The 12,500-nt window shown below is 43.8% G+C and overlaps 1 protein-coding gene across 1 annotated transcript in view; it reads left to right on the top strand.

Annotated features, from left to right (window-relative positions):
* irs2b (insulin receptor substrate 2b) overlaps positions 1 to 11,512 on the top strand; it is a 12,082-nt gene extending 570 nt beyond the window's left edge. Inside the window, exons 1-2 of the mRNA XM_072444642.1 lie at positions 1 to 2,763; positions 9,477 to 11,512. The exon at positions 1 to 2,763 is cut by the window's left edge and continues 570 nt beyond it. Of these exons, the coding sequence (XP_072300743.1) occupies positions 1 to 2,763; positions 9,477 to 9,481 (2,768 nt within the window). The 3' untranslated portion in view covers positions 9,482 to 11,512. The remainder of the gene's footprint in view (positions 2,764 to 9,476) is intronic.
* The last annotated feature ends 988 nt before the right edge of the window (positions 11,513 to 12,500 follow it).

Below are 12,500 nucleotides of genomic sequence, written 5' to 3'. Positions count from 1 at the left end.
ACCAGGTTCTGACTGATTTAATGTCGGAAGGAAAAGTCAACGACGGCTCCGCGTCCAACTCCGCGTCTTCGCTTGTGGGATTCGACGAGGAGAGCTACGGCGTGATCACGCCGGTGTCTGCAGCCTATAAGGAGGTATGGCAGGTCAACCTGAAGTCTAAGGGTTTGGGCCAGAGCAGACATTTGACAGGGGTTTACAGACTGTGTTTGTCCAGTCGGACTATCAGCTTTGTCAAGCTCAATTCCGAGGTCGCCTCCGTCATTCTACAGCTGATGAACATCCGGAGGTGCGGCCACTCCGACAGCTTCTTCTTCATTGAGGTGGGTCGCTCTGCCGCCACGGGGCCCGGGGAGCTGTGGATGCAGGCGGATGACTCTGTGGTGGCTCAGAACATCCACGAAACTATTCTAGAGGCAATGAAAGCCATGAAGGAGCTGTCGGAATTCCGTCCGCGCAGCAAAAGCCAGTCATCCGGGACCAACCCCATCTCTGTTCCCTCAAGGCGGCACCTGAACAACCCCCCTCCCAGTCAGACAGGGCTTCCCCGCCGGTCACGCACAGACAGCATGGCATCCGCCACTTCACCCGTGAGCAAATTCCCCTCATGCAGAATACGCACAGCCAGCGAGGGCGATGGCACCATGACACGCCCCTTATCCGTGACGGGGAGCCCCCTGAGCCCCGGGGTGCACCGGACACTCCTGAGCCGGTCTCACACCATCACAACACGCCCCACACGGACATTTGAGTCTTCTTCCCTCCAGCACAGTAAATCTATGTCAATGCCAATGTCTCACTCCCCACCCATGGGTGCCCCCAGCCTCATAAGCCTGTCGTCCTGTCCTGACAGCAGTGCGCCTCGCCCCTCCAGCTGCACGGCCTCGTTCTCAGGTTCTCCCAGTGACGCTGGCTTCATCTCCTGTGAGGAGTATGGCTGTAGTCCTGCAGACATGAGGGACATCAGATTACCCCTCTCTGTGCGCAGCAACACCCCTGAGTCTATCCGAGCAGACACGCCCCCATCCCGGGACAGCAGTGAGCTGGATGGCTACATGGTCATGGAGCGGCAAAATCAGAATGGCTACAGACGGATCCCGGAACTGGACAAAAGTTACCGTAAACGCACTTATTCTCTCACAACCCCTCGCCAGCAGCGGGGCCCCCCACAAGTGTCCTCCGCCTCACTGGACGAGTACACTCTAATGAGGGCCACAAATACCAATGGGAGCCAGGGCCCTCGCAGGTGCCACACGGCCTCTCCTAAAGGGACTTATCCAGAGGACTACAGGCCAATTCAGGTGAGCGCCGACATCACTCCAGATGAAAATGGCTACATGCCCATGATGCCAGGTGCGGCACCACAGACACCAAGGCACCGGGAGGACTCCTACATGCCAATGAGCCCCATGTGCATCTCTGCCCCAAAGCAGATCATAAACCCACGCTCACACTCTTCGACGATGCCGGCCCCACGCACAGACTCCCCTGGGAGTGTCTCACTGGAGGACAGTGGCTACATGCCTATGTGGTGTGGGGCCCACACAGAAGGAAAGATCTCAAATGGAGACTACCTAAATATGTCTCCAGTGGACATGCTAGTGTCTTTTACCCCCCCAGATTACATCCTCAGTCCCACAGAGCCCCACCCACGACTGGCCTTCTCTCACAGCTCTGTGCCCCACACACTCAAGGGCCCGCTGCAGAGAAAAGGCTCCACAGATACAGACCAGTATGTGCTCATGTCGATACAGAAACAGAGGATAGAAGAGGAGACCAGTCCCTGCCCTGCTTCTGTGGGAGAGTCGCTGACCAGCAGTGCCTCTCTAAGCATGGCGTCCTGCACATCTTTCAGAGTAGCTCGAGTTGAAGGGGGGCTGAGCCATAGGAACAGGGCGTCTCGGCCCACACGTCTGGCGCTGGAGTCTCTCAGAACTTTACCCTGCATGAGTGAGCACCCTCTGCCCTCAGAGCCTCGCAGCCCTGGGGAGTACATCAACATTGACTTCAGCACTTCCACCTGTAAGCCAACAGCTCCCCAATCTTCTGATGGTGATATTAGCAGCCCAAAACACCAGCCTCAGCCTTTGAGCTGCCCACTCCTGCTCAGTGAACAGCAGGGGCTCAAACAGGAGAATGACCTGAGTGTGAAGACAGAAGCACAGGTGGCATGTCAGCCTGCCCTGGTCAGGGACGATTACACAGAGATGACTTTCCCACCTGTCTCCACCCCTGCTCTCCCCACCAGCCCCACCACCTGTGTTCAGAGACTCAGCCTGGGCAGCACTCTGGTGGAGGAAATACCCCCAGCACCAGTGGACTCATTTCTCTCAGGCGCTCCACCATTGTCGGTCAACCTTTTAGATCCTCACAGAGGAGCCAAAGTGATAAAGGCAGATCCTCAAGGCCGGAGGAGACACAGCTCTGAAACCTTCTCCTCCACCACTACTGTAGCCCCTGTGTGCCCGTCGTTTGCACATGACATAAAGAGGCACAGCTCTGCTTCTGTTGAGAATGTATCCCAGAGCGTCCATACGTCAGATGGACCTGACATGGAAAATGGCAGCCCCATGTGCAGGGAGACCTCGGCCGGCTTTCAAAATGGACTGAACTACATTGCCTTAAACTTAATGGAGGGAAATCTTGGGGCATGTGATGGACTTCTAAGGTTCAAGGCTGCATGTGGCTGCAAGGGAGGAATTAATGGATTCAACACAAGTCCCTACGCCAGCCTGGGATTCAAGGAAACTGCTACTGCTGTGAAAGGTGAGCATTTTCATTCATAAAATGTGTGGGATCAAGGCCTGCCTGAGTCGGTCATAGTAGACTCAGGGCTACTATGCTCACAGAGATTAGGCACTACCTGTTGCCATGGTGAAAAAATATTCTTTGTCTTTGTCTACCACTACTACTACTAAAAATACACCAATATCACACCCTACTCTGTTACACTGACAGAGCTTGTAATTGGAGTGATCGATAACACACTGTGGGAAGTGGACGTGTTATGCTCTAGGTAGGGTGTAGGCTGTGATGTTTAGATAGGATTAGTCACCTACAGTCCACACCCCTGACACACACATCTCAAGGCTAAAGAAATATGTTTTCTATTACTAATGAGAGTCAAGGAAGTCTGTTATTTACCATCGGCAAACAGCCCCTGTCAATTTAGCCGTTGATTTACTTTTATTTTGAAACGTGAGGTGGTTGTCTTGTTGAGGCAAACTTGATATCACTGCTGCTGCCTGTTTGTATGAATGGTCTGCTCCACTCTGCCCCTCTGTGACGCACTTTCACTACAACGTCAGTGTTTCAAAATCCTCTGATTCTAGCACAGTGACGCACGAAGCAACGTGGATAGGAGAAAAAAAAAACAATATCAATGTTTTATGAGCATACAGCTGTGAATATTACCCTTCAGCTCATTTGCTAGCTGAGCAAGAGAGAGATGAGCTAAGAAGGGCATGTCGCAAGTGGCTGTTGTTTTCAAAGAAGGGGTTAGGGAATGAGTCAGAGATCTGTGAAATATAAGATTTTAATTGCAGTTTGATCATACGTTTGTGTCTCTGAATTGGCTCTTGATGAATAGTTTTAGTGGTAATTAGAGTAACAGGGCATTTGGTGCAAAAGTGACTGAGTTCACCAGAAAAACAAGTGAGTCAGTTGTTGTGTATTGTCTGTATTATAGGTAGAAGGTTTCAGGGCAGGAATGCAGGGCAGTGTGCAAAGGTTACTGGGAGACATGAATGCTCACTTGTTTGGATAATGTTGTGGGAGTAGGAAAAAGGTGGGCACTTTTTGCATTGTAATACAAATTATTCTGTTACAATAGTTTTTTTTTTATCAAACGTTCAGTAGTTCTTGTAAGCTTTTAATTCAACTAGAAATAAACCAAACCTAAAACAGGACTAAGGATTACTGGATTTAACCAGGCCTAAGTGTGTCAAGGTGTACAGTGTCATCATATTTGACTCCAAAATATTTGGCACCGTTCCCACCCATTGTCTCCTGACACCTTTGTCCTTTCACCTATGTTTTTTGAAAAATAATATGCAAACTCGAAAACTTGGTTGAGCAGGTTTGACCTAGAAACTGGAGGAGGGTTAAAAACAATGGTGTGTTGGTCTGTTTGTTTTTGTTTTTCAAGTAACGATTAGTAAGACCAATTTAAGAATGAGGACGCCAGTGCCAATCTACTATATTATTATTCATCTACAATTTTTAAACAAATGTTAAACATGTATAGAATCTTAACCCAATAGTTGTTTAACTAGTGACTAAGTCTTGACTAATCCGGCCATGAGAAAAACAAATAAGTGAACGGTATGATGGTGGTGCAAAGGGAATGAACTTTAACCATCTTAATTGGTAATATGCAAATTCACTTGCATATCTGTTTACCGTCGTGTGTTGGTGACATATTATGAAAGGTTTGTCTGTTAGATGACGAGTGACACAAGATTTGTTTGAGTTTGGGCTTGACATGAAGAGTTTTAGTGTCAGAAGCAGCAGAGAGAGGGGGGGGGGTGTTGTTTGGTTTGCAGTACACACCTTCTGACATGACTCCCAATGTCAGCGTTGTGACCTTTGAACTAGTAATGTTTAAGAGCGAACCATTCAACACAGAAGGTTGATTTATGTTATTATAGTTGCATTTATACAATATTTCTACACAATACTACATGCACACTGTATAATATTATATTAATTATTGACTATTTTAAACCATACACCTTCCTACACCTTCCATGTCTGTGAACATGCTATTTTTTCAATGCTCTAATATCCAATTCACTTTATTTCTATTGCACATTTTACAAAGTGATGCACATAGTAAAAGAAAATTGACTAGTTAAGACAGCAATTAAACCGTAAAATAAAACTAGACAAATAGGCATCAATAGCCTGGAAAATAATCGCATGATAGTGGGGAATACTAACTCGCACTATCATTGGATTTTATTGACACACCTAGCAAGAACCTCCCCCCTTTTCCCTTAAGCCCACCCCAAGTCACATTTCCTTCACGTACATGCTCGGCCTCAGCAGATGGTGAAGAGAAGGGGGAGAAGGGGGAGAAGGGGGAGAAGGGGGAGAGAGAGTCAGAGGGTTTTTGCACCTGCCTCGCCAAGCACTGCTCACTGGTTATCTGGCCCTTCACTGACAATACGCTAATGACTGGCCACCATCTGCCACAACAACAACACAAGAGAAGGTGGAGGCGTGGTCAAGCAGCCTTTTTTTTTCTTCGAAGAAACCCTAAACCCCTCCCCCCTCCTTCATTGCTTTTTGTTTTTCAGAAATCATGTGCTTTTTGCCCCCTGTGCTCAAACACACATACAGACTCTTTCTTTTGTGTTTTCTGACCTCAGTGCTCTGTCTCGATTGATGATTGCTTGGTGTGGAAAATAAGATGTTTCACATTTTACTGCATATGCAAAGATTTTACAAAGATGCAAAACGCCATCCATAACAAAAAATAATATTATTACAAAAAAACCTTTGGACGTAGTGTTTTTCATGTCTGTATCCCACATGTTAATGAAGCCCATCTTCATCTTATGTCAGTGTGTATTTACTTGCGTGGTTTTGTCAGATTCAGCATGCACCTCTCACCTGTTTCATACCCTGTCCTGCCCTCCTGGCCACGCGCACAGAGCAGCTCCTATCTGATACATAACTCTCGTGCGAAGTAGGGCGGGATGTTCCAGCTCTAGATAACAACAAAGTCATACCTAGCGTAACCTTAATTTAGCTTAGAGGTAAAACGGATTACGTTCACTTCGGGATTAAGACATTGTTCAGTGGCTTGTTTTGTCTGTGGGGCAGGGGACGGGCTGCTAGTGAGTGTAGTGAATGCTGCGTAGTGTGCTAAAATACACAGAGACACACCTCAGAGGCTCAGGTGGTGCCTCTGTGTTTAAAAAGTTCCCATTCATAAGCTGTCAAAACTTTATGCTGTATTTGCTTTGTGTTGCTTCCCCAAGGCGTTCCTGTGTGGGAATTATCATGGAGTGGAAATACATTAGGCAATCCTTGCGTTAGCTCTGGCAATTCCATGTAATGTTACTCAAAATGCAGGTCTGAGATAGCTTATATATTCAAAGTCACACATCAGATCATAATAGAATTCTGTTTCAAGGGAGTTATAAGTTATAATAGTGAAAAATAATATTAGTTATTAAATAGACTCTAAAACATACAATTTGTGTTTTGTTTGCAGTAGAACGTGAGTGATATAAAATGATGAATTCCCGGATACCAAACATCAGCATATGGTGAATACAGTGGCTTGTGTAAAAACATGAGTAAAAAGTTTGAAGTGTGTTGTTTTTGTTTTGGTGGTGAGGATCAGAAGAGGAGAGGTCAGAGGTCGCGAGTCAGTCACTGCCTGGTGGAAGTGGTGTAGCTCAGGGAGGAGTCACAAGGGGCCAGGAATGTAAACAGGCCAAATCTTTCCCCTCAGCTTCAAGAGGACAAAGCGGCTGCTACTAACATTAGCTTATTTGCCAACTAATTTAAAGAATATAAAAACAATGGTTGTGTGATTAATTCCCATGGCTGCTAGTGCTATTTAAAAACAGCTAGAGCGGTTTCCAAAGGGGCCATTTATTTAGCCCCGACAACAAGAACTACTCGAGCAGACAAGGCATATTAGTAGACGTGGGGATGTTTACTCTGCTCTTCTAGCTTTGGAGATGGAGCCTCGCTAATACACCTCTTTGTGTGTGTGTCATGGACCTGAATGGAACACGGCTAATTTTAGCTTGTGAGAACTAAATAAATAATGAACAGGCTTGGTGTATTTGTGTGAGTTTGGATAGGGGGCACCCATGTGTAATCGAAGAGGGGAGGGGGTTTAGGGCGAGGGAGTGGAAGGAGCCATCGAGTTCATTCCCTGTCAGACCTCTGTCCCGTCCTCTCAATAACACCCCTCCCCTACCCACCCAAAATCTGACTGCCCACCCACATGCTTTCTTTTGATACGCATTTGTTTCAATAGCAATGTGTGTGGTGATTGGAAGGACAAAAGTTAGCTTATACATTAGGAGTTACAATTAAAAGTGTAACAATTAGCAACATTGTGTAATTTCTTTCTTTTTCTTTTCCCCCCTGTTTTTAAATCTATTTTTTTAATACAATTAAAATGAATATGACGCAAATCTATTGATCATAGATATGGTGGCCAGCATAGAAACATAAATAAATTATTGCAAAAATTCCATACGCAAAGTACCCTTTTTGCCAGTTCTATGCTTAAAGTTTAAAGGGGCTGTACCCAATATTAAACATAATTAAGTAAAATAGATCTTTTTCAGGTGAAAATTTGTCAATTTTGCTTTCTAAAATCGAATCAATTCTAAAAGCAGGAAGTGTGCTGGTAGCATGCTAGATGTTGTTAGCGTTACCGTGACAGCAAAACTCGCTCTGGTTGTGAAAAAGTTGTGAAAAGCACTTATAAACTCATTGCAGTGAATAATTAGGATGATGATTTACATTTTTAAGAAAATTGGGTACAGTGCCTTTAACGTAGAGTTGTGTTTATGAATATCATCAGATGTTATAATATTAAAAACAACATGCCAAAATGTAACTCGATGCCGTAGGCTATATTGTTATTTTACCTCCACCTGGTTACTAATCTGTGATTCAGACTGCTTCCTGGCACATCTCAGTCATTCTCACCTGAGTGTCTGCCTCCATGGTTCCCCCAAACACACACACACACACACACACAGAGAGAGACCCTGGGTCCCATGACCTCACTGCATTCCCGGTGCTGCCTGTCAGGTTGATTCTGTTACTGTGCTTTTCCACCGCACTCTTTTCCAACCAACTGTTTCTATTTTGTGTGCCATGCAGATCTTTGGTGGTCCTAAATGTGGGTCTCGTACAGTAATGTAGTAATGTTGGGTTAGTTGGGGTTAGAGATATAATTGAAAACATTTTGTTGCAACTTCCGACAGGTTTGGTCTTTTAGTTAGAGAATAAGTCAAATAGTCTTTATGTCAGATCCCTTATCTGAGACATCAATACTACCGGTATTACTACTACTACTACTACTACTACTCCTCTTACTACTGCTACTCTTACTACTACTACTACTACTATACTTTTAATATTCAACGCTTAGCTTATCTTTGCACTGTTTTAATCATCAATTTTCAACTTGTTAATTGTCAATAAACTAGGTTTCAGTTTCTTCCGCGGTGAGTGAGTGGGGCGGGCAGCGAGAACAGACGTGCATGTGTTGGTGTTTGGTGGGGGTCGCTGAGGAGGGGTACAACAGTGTGCCTTGTGAAAGGGCGATTTGTTTTAGAGAATGACGAGCGCTTCCAGCTTTGTGAAAACAGCTCTTGTGTTGGCTAACGGAGAAAGACGAGGAGACCGGATCGCACTGGGGGGAAAGAGAAATGCAGGCCCTATGTGTGACACTTCCGCTCCCATTTGATCGCTGCATGCAAATGAAACCGCACAAAAAAGTACACAGGGTCAGAGGTCGGCACCGCTTTCCACTGGGGGAAAAGGCAACATTTAGAAGAGTTTGGATTAGGGCTGCGCAGATCAGAAAACACATACAAAACATTGCAGAGATGTTATGATATTTTGATATATGCATTCACTGTTATAATATTTATAGAGTTGAAATTGAAATTACAAAGAAAGAATTCTCAGTAGATTATCCAGCTCGAGTAGAAATAGGCAGCTATAGTACTATGTTTGTGTGCAAAACATAGGATTGGTGTATTGTTTTGGTGGTTAGAGGTGGGGGTACCTGCATTGAGAGGGGGGCTGTTGTCACTGGAGACCGCTCGGTGTCAGCTGCACAGTGCTGCTAAATGCCAGTGTGTTTATGCCCCGCTGTGAGAGCACCTGCTGTGCCAGAGCCCATGTACAAGGCGTGCAGGAGGGACACACCAACACACACACAGGAGCACCTTAATGACAACTCACTCTTGCTCGTAGTGAAGGGGGAGGGGCCTGTGGTGTTGACACAAACAGGTTAAGGACAGAAGGAGGAGCTATTACGCGTTTCACAGTATCAACGGTCGTTCAACTCTGGCCTGACCGCCATGTATGGATATGCAAGATAATATGCTAATTATGGCTGCAAGATTAATCGCAATCTAATCAAAATTGCAATTTGAATGGATACATTTTGCTGTACCAGAAAAATCCACAAACAACTAAATATTCTGTCTCTTTCTACACAAACCCTGCTAACCCTGTTGTTAACCTAAATCCTAAATCGTGCAGCCATAATGCTAATATAATTTGACAGTGTTTTAGAACCACTATACTGATGAAACAATTCAAATTTGTATTCATTTTTTTCAAGTTTTTCAACAACAACCAAAAATGTAAGCTTAACAATGCACTCGTTTTTAATCCGACAATGCAAAAATCATAAACTCCTTCAATATTGATCTTTGTATGAAATAATGACAATAACGTATGTTTCCCTTCTTATTTTTTAGAATGAAAATGGAGGGTAACCCCATGCCCCTGCGCTCCTTGTAACCCACGACGACAGCTGGACCATGTGCTGCAGTCCTTCGACCTTTGACCTTTCTGCCGCCTTTGAGGGTCATGGGGACGGCCATCGCCATGACAACACAGATACTTGACCCTTTCCCCCAAAAATGTCCCTCTGTTTTTCTCTGCACCAAAACGTGGAGGCACCATCTCTGCTGCTGTTTTAGAGTACTTAACCAGAACTGAAACGGACGTGGGATTAGAGTATTTATATATGTCCGTATCCTGCAAACCTCTCTGCAGTAAACAATGTTTTTATTTTCCCAATGTATGTTCACTTTTAAATGGTTGGTAGCCAAAAGACCCTTGCATGAAAATATGTGAAATAACCTGGAGAACACATGCAAAAAAAATGCATACAGATTCCATATATTTATTTATTTATCCAGTGTGTATGCCTCAGAAGATTGTGTGCATTTCTAAAGAGATTATTCTGCAAAAAAAATGGCATTTGTGAAGATTTTAAGATCAGTTTTGCTTAAAGAAAACCTACCTCACCATATGCCAAGTTGGTACCAGTCCACACAGACAAAATTATTATCAATATTATATTATCATATTTATTTTCAGAAGTGAATGTTTTTAACTCAGCCTTACCCATCCACCACGCTTCTTCTGGTGGATCTTTGAGTTTGGACCTATAAACACGGAGTATATCAAAGATCACTTAAGCCTGAATGTCCGCCACAGTAGAATGAGATTTATTTTATGTTTTCATTTGAACAGTGTATCAAGACCAGAGTAATATATTTATTCAGACGACTGCAACAGAGTATGAAGTGCTCATTCAAACACACACTTGCCCTTAGAGGATTAGGCTGCATACTGTAGTGTGTCACAGCCTAACTCGGGTCAACCCTGGCCTTACATGCGGCATGACTGGTCGGCCATCTCTGCACCTTCAGCACTCTCACTCCTGCACCAGCCTCTTCACGGGACAGGAACAAACAGGAACACTCACGTAGTAGTTAATGAACGACTAGCACAGCAATGTCCCCTCTGTGAAGCTGCCGCACCAGATGACGGCGGAGGCGGGGGAAGGCGGGGGGAAAGGCAGGTGAATGTGGGTATCAGTGCGGTCAGGGCAGGACACTTCGCCTGAGCCACTGAACACAGTCTTGCACTTACCAAGTTTCTCGATTGTAACACAAGACACGTTGAATGTAATATTTGTTCCAAGTCGGGGAACACGCGTCAACGGACATCACCACAATTTGACTAAACACAGTGTAAAATAATTCTCCATCATCTGCAAAGAGAAACAGACCAGGGGATGTATCTTAATTTATCTGAATTCACTGGTACTTAACCCTTCGCCTATATTGTACATAATGTGAGAATTGCATTGCTGCAAAAGCAATGTTAAGTTAATAAGTTATGTTGTTTGTTTTGTATATATCCTTCTATGTGTTTGAGTGAACTTTCTGACAACAAAAGCACTAATTCAATTATGCTAACCTAAATAGTATGGCTCTGATTTTTTTAAAACTCTTTTGAAACAAATGCCACTATGAGGACATTTCCTATTGCTGTTCTAAAACAACTTTCAGATAAATTCTTGTTACTTGACACAATTAATTGTTATAGGTACAACACAAATGGCATATATGCAATATTTACACTTTTTTGAAAATTAGTTTACAAAGACATACCAAATGTATAAATATAGTTAATAATATTTGTAAAAAATTCAAATTATTGCTGTTTGTACATTTCTTCTTCTAAATTGACGTTTGTTTTGTTTGTTTTTGCTAATTAAGCCTATTTGTGTTTTTAAGCATTGTTTTTTGCATTTGGGTAATGTTTTTATTCGGCATCTAAAAGGTTGCAGTATGGGCTGCTGTGTCTTCTCATTGTAAATATGTCATTGATTGAATATTGTGATGCTCCTAAGAGATGATAATTTTAACTTAATTCATTGCTTTAGATTGTACCAAGTCTTTATAGACACTTGCAATAAATAATGTTATTTAAGAAACCATTGTCTGTCTCTGTTTTCCCTGCGTATATGTATCAGAGAGCCACCGAGCGTTTCATGTCTGGTTTGACTAGGCGATAGCAGATGTCTTAAAGCCACACTGCTCCCTTCAGAGAGATGACACAAGACCTGGGTGTAGGCCTATATAAGCTAGTGGTGCCTGCAGGATTAGCATTGTTATTGTTTTTCTCCCGGGCACCTAGGCCCCACCCCCTGCAATGGTAATTAGACGGCATGTTGAAACAGTCCCCCCAAACAAGCGGGTTGGGGAGCGAGCAACACTGTGCTAGGATTATGATTTTTCACCCTTAGCCATATGCTGTCAGATTATTCATTCTCACAAGCCTGTTAATTAAAATGGTAATTCATTCTGTGAAATAGGTCTAATTGTCTGGGGCGGCTTAGCCTGTTTAGTTCAGTGTGCTACAAGACATGTTTGTAGTCCAGACACACAGGAGAGGGGGTAGCAGGGGGCAGAGGGATGGGGGCAGGAACAGCTGTAAGAATAGAACACTTCACATGCGTAATAGGCGTAATAACGGAGTTTGCTGCCACACTGTTCAGACATACACTCCTATACAGATTTGATCCTTCATCTACTCAGGATTGGTTTGAGTAAAAGTAATCATAACGATAGCCACAGTCATTTAAGTGAAATAAAATTGACGATTAGGTTTATCAATAGAACATCAAACATATCACACAGAACAAATAATGCAAACCACCATTGCCATTACCACTTCAAATAGTTGTTAGTTGTCTAATAGTTGCCAATCACATACTCCTACAATTCTCAGAGTGTGTTTTGAAGTTTGAAGTTATGTAATTGGAAGGACAAAACAGTGTCTCAGAGGCGACAGTGGCTCAGTGGTTAGAGCTCGTGCACCAACCACAGAGGTTTGATTTCCGTTCTGTCCAAGACAAGATAAGATAGCCTTTATTCGTCCACACGATGGGGAAATTTCAGGAAAGTTCTGTAGATGTTTCC

Source organism: Eucyclogobius newberryi, unplaced genomic scaffold, assembly GCF_026437365.1.
Source record: "Eucyclogobius newberryi isolate DKJ021-1_F unplaced genomic scaffold, fEucNew1.0.hap1 SCAF_14, whole genome shotgun sequence".
Lineage (NCBI taxonomy): Eukaryota > Metazoa > Chordata > Actinopteri > Gobiiformes > Gobiidae > Eucyclogobius > Eucyclogobius newberryi.
This window is presented reverse-complemented; position numbering and strand designations above follow the sequence as displayed.